The sequence below is a fragment of the Elephas maximus genome, chromosome 6 (genome assembly GCF_024166365.1).
Source record: "Elephas maximus indicus isolate mEleMax1 chromosome 6, mEleMax1 primary haplotype, whole genome shotgun sequence".
NCBI classification, from domain to species: Eukaryota; Metazoa; Chordata; class Mammalia; order Proboscidea; family Elephantidae; genus Elephas; species Elephas maximus.
In genome coordinates, this window is record NC_064824.1 from 67,169,054 (window position 1) to 67,188,722 (window position 19,669).

A 19,669-nucleotide genomic window follows, 5' to 3' on the forward strand; every position below is an offset into this window, starting at 1 on the left:
CAATGTGGCAATTCCTCAAGTCACCTCTAGAAGGAGCACAATTCTCCTCCTCCTCCGCACGTTGTCAACCAAAGGATGAGTCCTGGTCACTTGTCTCACATGGAAGAGTTTCATTGACTATGGTGTTTTGGGGACTGGAGTTATATATTATATACTAAGCTCAAGTTTGGCTCCTGCAAGGATGTAATCTTTTTCAGATTATCAGGTGATCCCAGTTTATAGTGCTTTCCCTAGGCCAGAGCCTTTCTGGTTATATCTGCATTGGGCAAGTTACCACGCAGTTTCCTCCCCATTCTCTTTTTTCCTTGTGGTTGGAGCGGCTGGAGCATGAGTCGTCTCAGAGCCTCGCAGCCATCTCCCTCCCACTCCAGTAACCCCCACGTCAGGGTGATTAACAAAACCAGTGCTACACCACACAGGCGGTGGGCCAGCCCCCTCATACCTTCTCCCTGAATTCTCCACCTTATGCATGGGGACAAATAACAAACATTCTCCTTTTTCATTTTCCTCAATTACAGCAGTTAGTTTCTCACAAGGCAAATTACACCCACTCCTCACTTTTTTTTTTTTTTCTCACTTACTGACATGGTTAGATTCCAAATACCTAGTCATTACATGAAAATTAGCATTATGTGAAAATGAAGGATGACCACATCAGATCACAAAATGGAGGGTAACTACATCATTACATAACTGCCAAACCACCGAGAATCATGGCCCAACCAAGTTGACACATAACCTTAATCATCACAGCCAGTGTTACTCTCATCTCACATCTCAGCGTTTGCTACTGCCAGACATACATCATTAATGTGCAAAATAGTAGGATGTGCAAAATTGATACTCCCTGCGTCGTTCAATATTGCAACTTGAGGCTTGAATTTTTTCTTTGGTTCGTTCAGCTTGAGAAATGCCGACTGTATTCTTCCCTTCTGGTTGTCTAACTCCAGGTCTTTGCACATTTTATTATAATACTTTGTCTTCTCGTGCTGCCCTTTGAAATATTCTGTTTGGCTCTTTTATTTCATCATTCTTCCCTTCACTTTAGCTACTCTGTGTTCAATAGCAAGTTTCAGAGTTTCTTCTGATATCCATTTTGGTAGATTTTTTACTACTGTCGTAAATGTGAAATATTGGATGACGAGACAGTTGATAAGTGAGGAGCTGTTGTTACGTGTCATTGAGCTGGTTTCAATTCATAATGACCCTATGTACAACAGAACGAAACATCGCCCGGTCCTGTGCCACCCTCACAATCATCGTTATGCTTGAGCTTATTGTTGCTGCCACTGTGTCAATCCATCTCACTAAGGGTCTTCCTCTTTTATGCTGACCCTCTACTTTACCATGCATGATGTCCTTCACCAGGGACTGGTCCCTCCGGATCACATGTCCAATGTACTTAAGATGAAGTCTCACCATCCTCCCTTCTAAGGAGCATTCTGGCTGTACTTCTTCCAAGACAGATTTGTTCATTCTTCTGACAGTCCATGGTATATTCAATATTCTTTGCCAACACCATATTTGAAAGGCATCAATTATTCTTAGGTCTTCCTTATTCATTGTCAGGCTTTCACATACATATGAAGTGATTGAAAATATCGTGGCTTGTGTCATGTGCACTTTAGTCCTCAAAGTGACAACTTTGCTTTTTAACACTTGAAAGAGGTCTTTTGCAGCAGATTTGCCCAAAGCAGTATTTCTTGCCTGCTGCTTCCATGGGTGTTGATTGTGGATCCAAGTAAAATGAAATCCTTGACAACTTCAATCTTTTCTCCATTTAGCGTGTGTCGCTTATTGGTCCAGTTGTGAGGATTTGTATTTGCTTTATGTTGAGGTGTAATCCATACTGAAGTCTGTAGCCTTTGACCTTCTTCAACAAGTGCTTCAAGGCCTCTTTGCTTTCAGCAAGCAAGGTTGTGTCATCTTTATGTCAAAGGTTGTTAATGAGTCTTCCTCCAATTCTGAGGCCACATTCTTCATATAGTCCAGTTTCTCGAGTTATTTTTTCATCATACAGACTGAATAAGTATGGTAAAAAAAGACACAATCATTATGCACACCTTTCCTGACTTTAAGCCATGCAGCATCACCTTGTTCTGTATGAATAACTGCCTTTTGGTCTATACACAGATTCCCATGAGTATGATTAAGTGTTCTGGAATTTCCATTCTTGGCAATGTTATCCGTAATTTGTTATGATAAACACAGTTGAATGCCTTTGCGTAGTCAATAAGACACTAGTAAACATCCTTCTGGTATTCTCCACTTTCAGCCAAGATCCATCTGACATCAGCAATGATATCCCTGGTTCTGCATCCTCATCTGAATCTGGCTTGAATTTCTGGCAGTTCCTGTCGATGTACTGCTGCAGCCACTTTTGAATGATCTTCAGCAACATTTTACTTGCATGTGATATTAATGATATTGTTCAATAATTTCTGCATTCTGATGGATCACTTTTCTTTAGAATGTGCACAAATATGGACTTCTTCTATTCAGTTGGCCAGGTAGCTGTCTTTCAAATTTCTTGGCAAAGACAAGCGAGCACCTCCAGCACTGTCCATTTTGTCAAATCATCTCACTTGGTATTCTGTCAATTCCTGGAGCCTTGTTTTTCGCCAATGCTTTCAGTGCAGCTTGGACTTCTTCGTTCAATACTATCAGCTCTTAATCATATGCTACCTTCTGAAATGGTTGAACATTGACCAATTCTTTTTGGCACAGCGACTCTGTATTCCTTTCATCTTTGTTTGATACTCCCTGCGTCGTTTGATATTGCAACTTGAGGCTTGAATTTTTTCTTTGGTTCGTTCAGCTTGAGAAATGCTGATCGTATTCTTCCCTTTTGGTTTTCTAACTCCAGGTCTTTGCACATTTTATTATAATACTTTGTCTTCTTGTGCTGCCCTTTGAAATATTCTGTTTGGCTCTTTTATTTCATCATTCTTCCCTTCACTTTAGCTACTCTGTGTTCAAAAGCAAGTTTCAGAGTTTCTTCTGATATCCATTTTGGTCTTTTTTTTTCTTTCCTGTCTTTTTAATGACCTTTGGCTTCTTCAAGTATGATGTCCTTGATGTCATTCCACAACTGGTCTAGCCTTCCATCATTAGTGTTCGATGTGTCCAATCTATTCCTTAGACGGTCTCTAAATTCAGGTGAGATATACTCAACATTGTATTTTGGCTCTCGTAGACTTGTTCTAATTTGCTTCAGCTTCATTTTTTTTTTCAACCTTAACATGCATAGGAACAATCGATGGTCTGTTCTGTAGTTTGCCCCTGGTCTTGTTCTGACTGATGATATTGAGCTTCTCCATCTTCTCTTTCCCCAGATGTAGTCACTTTGATTCCTGTGTATTCCATCTGGTGAGGTCCATATGTACAGTCACTGTTCATGTTATTGAAAAAAGGTATTTGCAACAAAGAAGTCTTGCAAAATTGTATCATCGATCTTCAGTGCTGTTTCCATCGCCAAGGGCGCATTTTCCAATTACTGATCCTACTTCTTTGCATTTCAATCACCAGTAATTATCGATGAATCTTGATTGCATGTTTGATCAATTTCAGCCTGTTGTTATTGTTGCTAGGCACCATCCAGTCAGTTCCAACTCATAGCGACCCTATGTACAACAGAACGAAACACTGCCTGGTCCTGTGCCATCCTCACAATTGTTATTATGCTTAAGTCCATTGTTGCAGCCACCGTGTCATTCCATCTCATTGAGGGTCTTCCTCTTTCTCACCGACCCTCTACCTTCCCAAGCCTGATTCCCTTCTCCAGGGACTGATCCCTCCTGACAACCTGTCCAAAGTATGTGAGACATAGTCTCACCATCCTTGCTTCTAAGGAGCATTCTGGTTGTACTTCTTCCAAGACAGATTTGTCTGTTCTTTTGGCAGTCTGTAGAAGGCAGTAAAAATCTTCAATTTCTTCATCTTTGTCCTCTGTGATTGGTGCATAAATTTGAATAATAGTTGTATTAGCTTGTCTTCCTCATAGGTATATGAATATTATCCTATCACTGACAGTGTTATACTTCAGGATAGATCATGAAATGTTCTTTTTGATAATGAATGCAACACCATTTCTCTTTAATTTGTCATTCCCAGCATAGTACACCGTATGTGTTAGTCATCTAGTGCTGCTGTAACAGAAACACCACAAGTGGATGGCTTTAAAAAGAGAAATTTATTTTCTCACAGTCTACTAGGCTACAAGTCCAAATTCAGGGCATAAGTTCCAGGGAAGGCATTCTCTCTCTGTTGGCTCTGGAGGAAGGTCCTTGTCCTCAATCTTCCCCTGGTCGAAGAGCTTCTCAAGCACAGGGACCCTGTGTCCTAAGGACACGCTGTGTTCCTGGTGCTGCTTTCTTGGTGGTATGAGGTCCCAATTCTCTGCTTGCTTCTCTTTCCTTTCATCTCTTAAGAGATAAGAGGTCGTGCAGGTCACACCCTGGGGAAAATCCCTAACATTGGATCAGTGAGGTGACCTGAGTAAGGGTGATGTTACAATCCCACTCAATTCCTCTCAACATAAAATTGCAACCACAAAATGGAGAACAACCACAGAATACTGGGAATCATGGCTTAACCAAGTTAATACATACATACATATTTGGGGGGACATAATTCAATCCATGACACCATATGTTTGCCCAATTCAAAATGGCCAATACAAGTCTGTTTCAGCTCACTCATGCCTAGGATATCAATCTTTATGGGTTCCATTTCATTTTTGGCAATTTCCAATTTTCCTAGATTCATATTTCGTACATTCCATATTCCGATTATTAAGGCATGCCTACAGCTGTTTCTTCCCATTTTGAGTTGTGCCACATCAGCAGGTGAAGGCCCCAAAAGCTTGACTCCATCCACATCTTTATGGTTGACACTACATTGAGGAGGCAGCTCTTTCTCAGTTGAATTTTGAGTGCCTTCCAACCTGAAGGGCTCATTGTCTGGCACTATATCAGACAATGTTTCATTGCTATTCATAAGGTTTTCACTGGCTAATTTTTTCCAAATTAGATTGCCAGATCCTTCTTCCTAGTCTGTCTTAGTCTGAAAGCCCACTGAACCTGTACACCATGGGTGACCCTCCTGATATTTAAATATCAGTGGCATAGCTTCCAGCATCACAGCAACACACAAGCCACTGCAGTATGACAAACTGACAGATGAGTGGTGGAAGTGAAGAGTAGGTGTACTTAATTTTTCTAAACCCCAATTTTTCTATCTGTTATAGAGGGATAATGATAGTATATACCTCATAAGGTTGTTATGAAATATAACGGGATAATGTATGTAAAGATGATTAATCCAGTACTAATTACATAAATAATTACTATGATGATGGTTGTGATAAAAGTAGCAAGAAACCATACTTAAGAAGTGGTGAGCGGAGTTCACAGAACACTTCTTATGGTTTAATTTGGTTTGAGACCACCTTCATGAGGGGCCTTACTACCTGAGCAAAGGACGCTTTCCACATGGTCTGGAGCAGGAGGCAGAAAATGTTTTCTGTGAATGGCCAGATAGTAAATACTTTAGACTTTGTAGGTCATATGATCTCCAAAGCAACTACTCAATTCTGCCACTATAGCACAAAAACATCCACAGAAAATTTGTAAACAAGTGATCATCGCTGTGCTCCAATCAGGACTTGTAACTGGTTCTGCCAGTTCAGTCATGACTGACAAAGCAAAACTGGAACAGGCCTAAAATCTCAAAATTTAGGTGAAGTGGAAGGATAACTGGAATGAGAAAAATTATGGGTCAAAGTCCTGCTAGAAACTTAATCTCCTTCTTAGAAAACAAAGGGCAGTGTACACGTTGCATAGCAACCAAATCTCTCTCCTGTTGGATTGTGACCAGAGTAGGAAACAACAGTGCCACCCTCAAAGATTGTGGCCATTGGCACTGCTTTGAATGTGTGTTGTTCTCCACAGTTCTGCCAATAATTCAATCTCCCACATCAAGCTCCTGCAAAAGCTCATCATGCCTCTTCCAAGTCTCCCGTTCCAAGGCTTTGACCCATAATTTTTCTCGTTCTGGTTATTCTAGTTCATTCAATTTCTGAAAATTCAGTCTGTTCCGGTTTCACTTCATCAGCTATGACTGAAACATCTTGAACCAGTTTGAAGTCCTGGTTCCAATAAAACTTTATTTACTAAAACAGATGGCAGACTGGATTTGGCCTGAAGGCCATAGGATGTCAACCTCTAGCCTAGAGTGTAGATTAACCAACAGGAGGCCTAAATTGAGTTTTGGTGTCAAATCGTGCTCCTCCTGGCTTTGTGAGCCATTACTTCGAGTGTATGTCTCTCTGGGGGTTCTCAGGGGAGGAGTGAGTGACACAGAATAGAGTCATACACCTAAAGCTATCATAGTAGCTAGCATACAACCAAGTAGACCACTGTTTTTCACACCAAATGGACAATAGAGTGGGACAGTAGTATGAGAAGGGGAAGAAAAGCTGCTCAGAAACCATCTGTGGGTGTGTTCTGCCAGAGAGAGGGAGATCTGTATGCCCCTGGGAGACAAATCTAGAGGCAAGAAAACAGTGGTTAATGGGTCAGGCCCCAGAGCCACAAAGACACGAGTTCAAATCCCTACTCTATGGCACTTGATGCATGTTTCTTAACCCCATGGGACCTCCATTTCATTTTGTAAGTGGTAGAATTTTGACACCAACCACAAGTTGTGAGTATTACATATGGTAATTATGTTAAATACCTCACTTTGTGCACATTGCACAGGCTAAATGGATGTTACTTTATATTATAGTTGTTATTTTTTATTACTGAATTCTAAACCTTAAGAGGGGCATGAAAGACTGGCATTCTATAACATTCAGGTCCCCTTTGACTTTTTTCCTAATAGATCACAGAAATATGTTTTCTGTCTGTGTACAAGTGTACTAATTACAGTCATTTATGTGAACTACTTACCATTTATGCCCAATTACCATGCAGGCAGTAATGACTTTGTGCATCACAAAATGTGCTAGATTAACCTAATTGTTAATTAGTTTAGTGGATTGAACACTAAACTCAGCTCATGTATACTCAGCCTTCATAGTTTGCTGCTCAGAAGCAGAGCCAAAAACTCACCATTATGAGGGAGAAAGAGAGAGAAAGAGGACAATAATTATACTGTTAAAGGATGTCTCTCATTTTCCCAAAGAAAAATTTCTTAAGACAAGCAGTTGCTTACAGGAAGAGGTTAGACATAAGAGATTAATAACTGATTCTTAAAGAGTTAGAAACACATAATGTACCATGTCTGTACATAGTAAGTATTCAAGAAATATCAGTAGAAGGGATGCATTGTTTACAGAGGGTACAGAGTAGTCCACAAGCCAACTGACAGGAACCTTAAAAGAAGAACCATCCAACTGGATTCTTACTAGAAAGAGTTGTTGTTAGTTGCCATCGACTCGATTCCAACTCATGGCAACCCCGTGTGTGCAGAGTAGAATTGCTCCATAGGGTTTTCAAGGTTGTGACTTTTAGGAAAGAGAACACTAGGCCTAACTTCTGAGGTGCCTCTGGGTGGGTTTGGACCCCCAACCTTTTGGCTAGTAATCAAGCACTTAACTATTTGTGCTACCCAGGGACCCCTAGAAAAGAGTTACTAAGGATTTTTTTTTTTAATTCAATGTTTTTATCAGAACTGTGTATTATTTTCAATTTATAAATTCATTTTTTTCTCTGAAACAGCATGTCACAAAAGAGAATGAAAGGTTGGAAAAGCATGAAAGGCCTGTTTGGGAAGTGCCATTCAGCTGAGCATCTGAACAATGATAAGAGTCCAGCTGCATAACGAGGAGGGGTCATAACCTAAGGAGGAAAGGCGCTGGGAGGAGGAGCAGGGTGAAAAGCCTTCCCTCACTCCAGCCATATCCATTAACCTGGATATTCACTGTCAAGTTTCCCTGTACTCTATAACACATGCCAGCATTTGTCATTATGCATTTCCATGATTTTAATTATTGCTTCTCTTCCCCACCAAACTATAAATTCCATCAGGGCAGAGACCATGTTTCTTTTGCTTGCAGTTGAATCCTCTGCATTTTCCATGGGTCAGGTGCATAGTAGATGCTCAGTAATTATTTATTGACTGAATATCAGAAAGGACACTGCAAATTAATGTAACCATGGGACTATGCACACGGAGCTGCTACAGAACAACTGAGCAATAAGATATATTCACATTACCTGTTCAGTTGAGGATATTCAGTTGACTTGGTATTTTAGTAACTCATTTTGTTTCACAAATATGTTGATTGTATCTTGTCCTATTATTAAGCTCCACTATATGAGCTGTTAATTTTCAGCTGACAGATCACTGACTTTCCATTTTCATGGCATATTATCTTTTGGATTGCAGTCAGAAATTCATTGTTTTACAGCTAAAAAATCTTAAACAAATTGGAAATCATTAAATTGCTGGTCTCATCAATTCACATACTCGGCATCCCTTTACCATAAAATGTATAAGTATTGCTTGCTTCTGCAGATGGACACTATTAAATCATTGATGCTTTTCTCCCTCAGACACCAAGGGAGTAAACAAAATGTCTTATCAGTGGACTTTCCTGAGATGCCAGCAGAAAATGTTGTGTGTAGCTTATCAAGATCAAAGTACCTGGACTAGAGTTCCTGCTGTGTATTCTCCTTCATCCAGGACAAGTTGGGAGCCATACCAAAAGGCCAGTGCATAACACAGGAAGATGAGACACCAGAAGTATCCAGTAAATAATCCCATCACGATCCCTTTTCTAATTCCCCATTGCTGGGCAAACACAAGATTTTTCTCATACCTGTGAAGAGAAAAAGTTTGTGTCTATTTCAGAAGCAGCAGCTCAAGTTCTAATGTTTAAAACAGGCCACAACACAGTGGTTTTACTCAATGATTACAAAACCATCCCAAACACAGAGCAGCTTGAGGGAAAGAAAACTACTAGAACCTCTGTGTAATTATTTAAAGTTTGTTTCAACCGGGTGATGAAAGGTACTGAAGGGATGATACCTAACAAAGCCTCATATCTAACTGCTGCTTTGATGAGTAACATCAGGGTAAGCTTTGCCCAAAGGGAAAAGAATTTCCAACAGAAATGTTTTTATTTTTATTTTTTGTCTTTCATTGAAACACTGATGGCGTAGTGGCTAAGTGCTATGGCTGCTAACCAAAGGGTCGGCAGTTCAAATCTCCCAGGCGCTCCTTGGAAACCCTATGGGGCAGTTCTACTCTGTCCTATAGGGTCTATAGGGTCACTATGAGGTGGAATTGACTCGATGGCACTGGGTTTGGTTTTTGGGTTTTTTTGGGTCTTTCATATTTTATGGTTTGGAGCACACCATGCATTAATAATAATAATAATAATAATAACCAAAGCTACTGTCGTTGAGTCAATTCTGACTTGTAGTGGCCCTGGAGAACACCAAAAATAATGAAACATGATCGCACGCTAACACAGTGTTTTTCCCACTCTGAAACATTTCCCTGAGAAGAATTCCGTAAGGGTAAAAATCCTTGACAATGAGAACTTGTACCACAGAGAAAAATCCTCCAAAATCTATATGGTGATTATCTCCTTTTCTACTAAAACCTAAGACATTTGCAAAGTTCGTTTAAAGACTTTATATATAGCACCTAACCTTTTGCACTTTTAAAACTGGAGATATAAACAAACAAAAATTCTCAAATCTCATCTAGTTTTCCCAGCAATTCCTCATCAACACAAATATTCTAACATAAAGGATCTAGTACTATTTGTGCTTGAATTGTTCTTCAAGTCACATGGCATGTTTTCTCTAGAAAATGATGCACCTGCCTCCAAATAAACAGGACAGGTGATTTGGGTGTTTTACCCTGAGGTTTGGAACTAGCATTTGTACCAGTTCATCTACATACACTCACCTATCTGCCCTGTGACCAAGATGCTACGTTACAGGATAACTGGTACACGTTACAGTCAACAGCCATGGGACACAGCCAAAACTACATGAAAATTTAACTCAAGGACTGTTGTTGTTAGCTATTGTCCAGTCAGCCCCCTGTTCTGCCCAGTCCTGCACCATGCCCCTGGCCAGCTGGGGGTTGAGTTGTTGCGATCCATAGGGGTTTTACTGGCTGATTTTTGGAAGTAGATCGCCAAGTTTTTCTTCCTAGTCCGCCTTAGACTAGACGTTTTGCTGAAACCTGTTTAGCATGATAGCAACAAGCAAGCCTTCACCAACAGATGGATGGTGACTGTCCTTGAGTTGCATTAGCTGGGAATCAAACCTGGGTCTCCTGCATGGAAGGTGAACATTTTGCCACTGAACCACCAATGCCCTCCCAACTAAAGACTGGCCTTCAGTAATTCTATGATCTACTCATTAACCTTGGGCATTGTCTCACAGCTCAGGCATTCTGTAACTGCCTTCCTACAATGCAAAAAATAAATTCATGGGGAACTTTTAACATTTCACAGGGCACAAACTGAAGCTCTATCCTATGTTTGCTATAATTAAAAAAAAAAAACTCACGTTGCCTCTTTCATTAACAATAAAGGATAATTAATATCTTTCAGGGTGGAGGAAATATACTACTAAAAGTTTTTTATGAGAAATACAGTAACTTCGCTCCACAAAACAAAAGAAATAAAAGAAGAAAATAAAAAGAGGGTAATTAGAGATTGTAAAACCTAGTATCCTTTTTATTTGGTAAATTTAATAGCAATTGAGAATGACATCATCATCATGGACCTATAACGCATAAAAATGGACTTTATATTAAGTTGGTGGTTATTTTATAAAATTAGTTCCTGGCACATGGTACCAAAAAAAACAAATCCATTGCTGTCAAGTCGGTTCCGACTCTTAATGACCCTATAGGACAGAGTAGAACTGCCCCATAGGGCTCCCAAGGAGTGGCTGGTGGATTCAAACCACCAACCTTTTGGTTTGCACCTGCAGCTCTTAACCACTGTGCCACCAGAGCTCCCAGGTAACATGGTAAACACACGGTAAGCACTCAAAAATGTTAGTTGAAATAAAGAAGAAACAAAATCACATGTTTTGACAACTATTGTTTTGGCCACTTTGTTCCCCGCCCCCCACTAAGAATTAATCTCTGGAATGATGATCTATAATATGCCCTTACTAAATTTTGTTTGATGAAATGGAAGTCTTACCAGACTTTGTAAAATCATGGAGTGCAGCAGCTGAATAAAATGTGTTCAGTAAAAGCACGCAGAACTGCCTTTTGTATCATATACAAATTGCGATTTCTTTAACTGCGGCAAGCAATGTTACAGACTGCCACGAGGTGTAATAATGTATACAGAGCTTGAAACAAATACCACACCTAAAACTGGCTTTCTAAAAAATGTCAATTCAAACTTCTTCAAAAACATGTAGCTAAAGGCTTGGAGCTCCAGGTATTTCTTTGACCAATCTAAATCACTCTGCTTAGCTACCTCTTGAACAAAAACTACTCGAGGCACCATGGATCAAGGCAGATCTGCCACTTTGTACAAAATGAGAAAGATTTAGGGTGCTATGCTGATCAACGAAATTCAGGAAAGTGGCAGACATTTCATTTAACCAACCTTTCAACCTCTCTTTTTTCACCACCAAAAGCAGCCACTGTTCGCATAGATGAAATCACTTCATCAGCCACACACCCTGCTTTGGCATAGGCCTTCAACTCAAAATCAGTAAACTTGGACACACTCTAAAATCCAAAAGAAGAAAAGAAAATGTGACGACCAGGTAATTAGGTAAGTCAACCTGTTATTCTGTGATTCATTTAATGTAATAAGCTTGTAGGACAAGACTAGATTCTCACTCTAACATCATTCATCGGAGGAAAACAATCTGGTCCAAGTTTGGTCCATGTTAAGCCTCATCCATACGGTGCTTGGTTATTGACAAGTCGAAATGATTCCATTAAAAATAGTCTCAAAAGCCCTCCCACAGAACAAGTCATAAATAGGGCATTCTGTGAGACCCAAGTGTTTCAGTCTAATTACACTAACGAAGTTTTCAAGTCAAACCAGGTCATGTTTCATTGATATTGGCCAAAGGCCGTTGCATAATTTTTACACAAACACCAGAGGCAAAGACAGAAATAATAACCAAGGTCAGTTTCCAACCCCTGTAAAATCCCATCAGGAACCCACAGGTGCATGTAGTCATGTACTTAATGAAAGGGGTTATTTGGTCAGCAAGGGCATCGTTGATTTTATTAATATCTCTAGAAGCAAGAGAGGCATTGGTCAACAAAACTGAATTTGGTCAATTCCAAAGTCTTGCTGAAATATCTCAACCTTTTTTCTTCTAAACACTCTCACCTCTGTACTCCATTGTCCTCAGGTAACACAAGTGCCTCTCAACTCTTGGAAAATGTGCTGCACCTTGGGAGCTCATCAAGCTTCTTCCCTCATGCAGACTTCATGGTTAAATTAGCATGTTAAAATGTGGCATATGATCCATTTGTGCATATATGTTAGAGTGTGAAATGAAGGAGAGGTTCTGAGCATATGCAAAGTCATGATGCTCCAGAGGTAATTCCGTAAGAGAAAGCTTCAGAAAAATATTACACTGTCTGACTCACCTATAGGGGCTCAACTACCTATAGTTCCGATATTTACAGAAGAAAATGACTAGACATCTGCACTTAATACTTAACAAGTTACTTGTTCTAAAATTGGCCTTGGATGAGTCCTAGTTAGAACGAACCCCTGGCACAGGTTAAGAAACAAGAAGAGGGGAAAGCAACTGTGGAAGATCAACTAACTCAGAAACCTAACAAATACATATTGTACCTAGACTCAGGGAGTTTATTATATTCCAATTGTTTTTCAGATTTTTAGTGCAGGCTTATCAAACAAAACTTCAAATAGAATTCTAATTTATAATGTAAGTAAAAAACCCACTGTCATTGAGTCGATTCCGACTTATAGCGACCCTATAGGACAGAGTAGAACTGCACCATAGAGTTTCCAAGGAGCGCCTGTCGGATTTGAACTGCCACCCTCTTGGTTAGCAGCCATAGCACTTAACCACTACACCACCAGGGTTCCCATAATGTAAGTAAGAAGTGGTTATATTTATTTCACAAGTCCACATTTTATAAAATTTGTGAGTTGAAAAACCAACAATAAAGAAGGTGAGGCTATTTTTATCAATGTTAAATTTTGAATTTGGGTGTTATGGATGACACTAGTTTTTTTATCACAGTCCTCACCTAATTTATTTCTGAAATGTGTATTGGCTGCACAGTAACGAGAAAATTACATAGTTGCAAATGGTTATCAGTTTCAACTGTAAAGGCAAATTGAATAATCTCGGGGCACTTCAATTAAAGTGATACAGGGATTCAGAAGACTTCCATCAGGATTTCCTAATTAGGATTCCCAGAGTTAGATATTTATCTAACAATTGCTCCTGTTTTTCATTGTAAATATAGAAGTCAGACGAAAGCACACAAATCCATGGTGACTTGCTGTGTCATATATTGCCTTCCCTTCTCCCTTTTTTGTCCTGCCTTTGAATTGAGCATAGTGAAAGTTGCTGAAATCATTTTACACAAAGAAACGTGCACAGACCTGAATTCAAGGAGAGCTCAGTGCAGAGCTACAGCATTCCAAATCAGTGACACATTTATAAGGAGTTGAAATACGGGCACCGAGAAGCCAGGAGAAACAAAGCTCTGAGTCTGCTTAAAACCAAGTTAACCTGACAGGGCAAGTTAATGTGTTTCTGGTCTTCAGCATGTTAAAATGTGGCATCTGATTCATTTAAGTGTATATGTTAATTTAGCTTGGGTTTGAAAAGATAGATTAAATGTATTTAAGAAAAAAGTTGAATCAAATGTTTGCAGATCCCTGAAGCCACTTCATGGAAGCTGAAGGTTTTCTGATGGGCAGCTGGAAAGCATGTGATAGGAAAGACCATCATAAAGCTTGCATGATGTGGTGGACTGGAAAAAATAAATTGAGAATCGCCCTGGTGGCACAGTTAAGCAATGGACTACTAACTGGAAGGCTGCTGGTTCAAACCAGAGGTGCCTTGAAAGAAAGGCCTGGCGATCTGCTCCTGAAAAGCCACAACCATGAAAACTCTTTGGAGTTCAGTTCTGCTCTGACACATATGACATTGCCGTGAGTAGAACTGACTGAGCAGCAATTGGTAACCAGCAATACCTCCTTAGCCTTAACTCTGTGCCAGACACCATGCTAAGTGTTTTACATGGATTACGCCCTGAATCATCACAATGACTTTGGAAGGTTTTATTCCTATTTTAAAGGTGAGGAAAATGAGGTTTTGATGAGTTAAGCATCTTTCTAGAATCTCACAACTTGTAAGTGGTAGAGCCAGGTAGTTACTTAGGTGAATGGAGTGAGCTCTTTGCTAATATCGCTGTAAACCATTTCCTATATTACCTGTGAAGTGTTAAAGTAATATAGTCAGTGGACTGTAGAGCATATTTTGCTAGAAAATCTAGTCATGGAGATTGGTGCCTATGGCTGAATGATTTCAGCGTGTGAGCAGCTTTTCACTTAAATTCTACTCTCCTCTATAGCAAAGCCCTGCTGTGCCTGATCCCATGACCTGCCTGCCCTAATGGTAAGAAATAGTACTTTCTCCATCCTTTGGAGCTTTTCTTAAACTGGTGTGACCTAAAATTCTTATTCCTACATGTTCTTTTGGTCTGAATACCTGGGGAGCCAAGACTGTGACGGTGATGCTGCTTAGAATAGGTCAAGTAACCTTCTCTCTCTGAAGCTAATCAGATGGAATAGAGAACACAGTTGTGATGGCAGAAATATCTTTTATGTTTTTGTTACTGATCTGGATGTGTTTGTTGTGCCTTTTTGAGGGGAGCATCTGAGCTTGGGAAACCATGGGATGTAACAGGCATATTGGAGAGCTGGTGGGTGTTGTTGATTGAATTATGTCCCCCAAAACAAATATGCTGAAGCCCTAATACCTGGTACCTGTGAACCTGACCTTGTTTGAAATAGGGTCTTTTAAGATGCCATGAGTTAATTTAACATAAGGTCATATTAGAGTGGTGTCCTTACAAAAGAAGAGAAAAGGCAGAGTGAGAGAGAGGCAGAGGAAGGACAGCCCCCAAAAGATGTATCTAAAAGCCAAGAGAGACAAGAAAGGATCTTCTCCTAGGGACTCCAGAGGAAGCTTGGTCCACCCTACACTTTGGACTTCTAGCTTCCAGCACTATGAGACAATAAATTTCTGTTCTTGTAGCCACCCAGTTTTGTGATATTTTGTTTCAGCAGCCCTAGGAAATTAATACAGTGTGGATTTGGAGTCAGGCTCACTTGAATCTTGTTTTTCACTCACTGGCACTGCAGTCCTGAGTCCCAAGTTTCTTCAACTCTCTGGCCTCAGTTTCTTATATGTAAAATGAAGTTAATATTTCCTTTATAAGATTGTTTTAAAGGATTAGAGATAATGAATATGAAGTTCATAATAATGTCTGGTGAAATAGTAGATGTAGTTGTTATAATAAATGCAGTTATGACTGTTCTTAAATAAAATTCAAGTTATTAAAACATCAGAAATTCCTAATTTATGGAATGCTATTTGATACTGGGAAATAATCAAACGAAATAAATCAAAGTAGAGATAATGAATTTGACTAAAAATACTCAGAGAAAGGGACTCAAACATTACATTCGTGGCTGCTTATCAGTGCAAATGTCTTTGCAGGAGAGAAGCAAGAAGACGTTCTTACCAGACCAATGAGGGCTGCTCCAATCCCAATGAGAGGGCTGACAGAAATAATAACCAAGGTCAGTTTCCAACCCCTGTAAAATCCCATCAGGAACCCACAGACGCATGTGGTCATGTACTTAATGAAAAGGGTTATTTGGTCACCAAGGGCATCGTTGATTTTATTAATATCTCTAGAAGCAAGAAAGGCATTGGTCACCAAAACTGAATTTGGTCAATCAAATGTTTTGCTGAAAAATCTCAACCGTTTTTCTTCTAAACGCTTTCACCTCTGTACTCCATTGCCCTCAAGTAACACAAGTGCCTCTCAACTCTTGGAAAATGTGCCGCACTTTGGGAGATTGTCAAGCATCTTCCCTCATAACCAAGTAAGTTCGTCCCTAACTGAGCTTTCCCAACTGGTATCTACTCAGTGTTGATAAAAGCTTTTGGATACCATCTTGCTTGTCTCATTCTTTGTGATAGCTAATACTCTTGTTCTGTCCTGAAAAGCCCTTCTTCCCCTCTTCATATCTGCTAAATTTTTCCAGTCTCAAGGTTCTACTCATATAACACCTACTTCCTAATACCTTGTATAATCCCCCAGGAAGAAGAAATATCTTCTCTGTGTTTCCATAGAAATTTAATTACAGTGTGTGTGTGTGTGTGTGTGTGTAACTATTATATTCTGCTTAGAGGCAGTATACAGCAGTGGTTAAAAGCACAGACTCTGAAGCCACATTCTCTGAATTTGAAAACCAACTCTTTATGGGAAAGTTACTTAACCACTCTGTGCCTCAGTTTCCATATCCATAAAATGGACTCTTTCTCAATGTGTAGTAACAAGGATTAAATTAGTTGATCTATGTAAAGCATATAGAACAGTGCCTAGCATATACATGTTACCTTTGATTATTTATTTACTTCCTCCTCTTATCCCTCCTACTAGGCTGTAATTCCCTGGAGAGCAGGAACTATGTGATTAATCTTTACATCTTGCACAAGGTAAGCACTGCAGATTATTGGTTGAATATAATTACATTAAATTTGTATTCCTGGGAACATTCCCTAAATCTCTGTCTAGATGGATCAAACAGAGACTTGAGAGCAAGAAAGGACCTAAGCAATTACCCAGGGATTAAGCAACTGTAGTCTAAAAGGCAAACCAAACCCACTGCCATCGAGTCGATTTCGACACATAGCGACCCTACAGGACAGAGTAGAACTGCCTCATAGTGTTTCCAAGGAGCAGCTGGTGGATTTGAACTGCCGACAGTTTGGTTAACAGCCTGATGCTTAACCACTGCCCCACCAGGGCTCTAGCAAGGTTAATTATTTGTTCAAGATCATAGTAAGGGGCAGAGTGAGTGCTGGAATCCAAGGGCCCCAACTTTCCATCTATTTTTATGTTCACTATTCACTGTCTCTCACGGGACCTCAAAGTTTGACTCAACTGGTTCTAATTACCCGGGGCTCATTTAGAACCTCTGAGGGACTGTTAATGACCCAAACTAGTATTTAGGTATAAACAGAATTTAAATCCAGTTTTTTAGTTTGACTCTTTCTATGGCTATTTTGGATTTTTGTTTTTGTTTTTTGTGTGCTCAAATTGCCTCCACAGACAGCAAGATAATTAGTTGCAAATGTTCTGTTTTTCCTCATAGACACATAGATTGTAACAGCTCTCGACTTCTCTTTTTAAGGCCAAATAACCCCCATTTCTTTAACTCTTTCCCATAATACTTCATCTCCAGTATTTCAATCAAGAGCCTACAAACCAAATTGCAGGACCCTGGCTTTCAAATTCTAGTGATCATATATAAGACATTATTTATGCCACTTATAAAAGTCCAATTTAAGATGCAAAATAAATTTTTTAAAAAACTGGAAATATATTTAAAATTGTTATTTAATTTAGAAACAAGGGTTTTATTACGGAAAAATCCCATATACATTACAACATTGTTCCATCAGTACTTACTCAGAGAATCTTGTATTGAGCTCTCCCACTGAATTACAGTCAAACCACCCTATTTCCATTCTCATTACTCTCCTAAAGTAATATTTCCTCATTTTCTGTACCTGACGAGCTGCAGCAATAACCCAAAAGCATATCTGGAAATGGAGTGAGAAATTTTTAGCATTTCAATTTTTAAAATATTTATTAATTCCTTCTTTGCTTTTCAGACAAAAATAATCTCAAAATAACGGTTGAGAAAAGGAGAGAAAGAATTCACAAAATGCCTCTTCTTGGGAGCAAAGGCTCTCTAGCTGTAGGCTAGCTCTCAGATCAGCGGTGGACACGGAAGGAGGAAGACTTGGATTCGAATCCAGCTATGACACTCAAGCTACCCCACGACTTTTTGACTTAAGCTTTCCTTTCTTCACATGTAATGTAAGGCTCAGAGTGCTAAAATTATTACTGCTTTTAAATCATAATTTTGCTAGGTGAATTTTTCCCCTGAGAGGCCTCCCTGCAAGTATTCAGATATAGTTTTCAGGTTGTTGTTCAATGATTTTTAAGGAAAATAAGGCAAACATTATAACATAAGTAGGGACTCTGCTGGCAGGTAGCCCCCAACCAAAGCAAAGCGAGCCAGTCATAACTTCCCATGAAAGGATGGGAAAATTCATTTCTCTTTACAACTAACACTAACTTCCCGGAATTCTTGAATGAATGGGACAGAATTCATTATTTTTTTTTTTTCTACAGAAGAAGGCAAAAGATGAAATATTTTTCTCCCTTTAAAAAGGGTTAAGTGATTCCCAGACACTTCCATGGCATAAATCTAGAATATGCTCTAGGTTCAGATTTACAGAACTTAGGTTGGAATGCTGGTTGGTGAGACATTCAACAATGAAAGAGAAAAAGAAAGTATATTTTGCTTTCCTCTACCTCACCAGCCCCACCTTGCTCTAGACTACTCAGCTTCCTTGCACACTCACACCTCAACTGTCCATTACTGAGGTTAGAAGGGAGGATGGAGCAGGGAAGGACAAGGGAGGACACAAAATTAAAACTAAAAGTCTGTTTTCGATTTCACTGGACAACTGCTTGTATCCTCGTTCCTGCCTGAAGAGGAAGAATTCTATTCATTCAATCAAATCCACTGTCCCCCCCACCAACCCCAAAAAACGGTTGCTATTGAGTCGATTCTGATTCATGGTGACTGCATGTGCGTCAGAGTAAAACTATGCTCCGTAGGGTTTTCAGTTGCTGATGTTTTGGAAGTAGATTGTCAGGCCTTTCTTCTGAGGCACCTCTGAGTGGACTCAAACTGCCAGCCTTTTGGTTAGCAACCAAAACCACGTTAACCTTTTGTGCCCCTGAAATAGAACTATAGTTCTTAGGACTTCTCAGAAGCTTGATTTCATTGTAATGTTTTTGAGCACGGACATCGATCTGCAAATAAAGTGGAGAAGATACTAACTTGAATATATCCTGCGACGAATGCTGCAATACCAATTCCAGCATAGTAAATGGCAAATGTGGTCATCTCACTTTCAATGTCCAGCAACCTTCAAAAGAGGGAAAAAAGGTTAAGGCTCACAAGTAGGGTCAAGCCAGCAAGGACAACATTTGTGGGTACAGAATGGTTTAAAAATTTAAAATGTAAAATATCTATTAAATATGTGTAAGGCATTTTATCTATCCAGAATTATAATGACTCCAATGAAATTCCTAAATAAGCTTCATAGTATCAATCACAGCAAAAATGGTCACTCCCTCCCTTTTTTTTTTTAACATGCAGAAATGCTATATAGGTCTGTGAAATAACGAATCAGCAATCTTTGGGAGCCAGGGGACCCTAGATGGCAGCCAAGTTCTCTCTCCACTTTGACCCCTTCCACTCGGGCTCAATACATTGTGACAGAGAAAGGTTTTAATGAACCTGATGAGCTTGAAAAGACATGGGTCGTAAGATGTGTGCTGT

General features: G+C 39.6%; 1 protein-coding gene across 2 annotated transcripts in view; it reads right to left on the reverse strand.

The window, feature by feature from the left end:
* ABCB11 (ATP binding cassette subfamily B member 11) overlaps nucleotides 1–19,669 on the reverse strand; it is a 93,270-nt gene that overhangs the window by 54,863 nt on the left and 18,738 nt on the right. For both annotated transcript variants that reach the window (XM_049887382.1, XM_049887381.1), the window contains exons 5-9: nucleotides 19,166–19,253; nucleotides 17,716–17,849; nucleotides 15,757–15,928; nucleotides 11,603–11,727; nucleotides 8,653–8,827 (exon numbers count right to left, since the gene is read on the reverse strand). In XM_049887382.1, coding sequence (XP_049743339.1) covers nucleotides 8,653–8,827; nucleotides 11,603–11,727; nucleotides 15,757–15,928; nucleotides 17,716–17,849; nucleotides 19,166–19,253 — 694 coding nt within the window. The remainder of the gene's footprint in view (nucleotides 1–8,652; nucleotides 8,828–11,602; nucleotides 11,728–15,756; nucleotides 15,929–17,715; nucleotides 17,850–19,165; nucleotides 19,254–19,669) is intronic.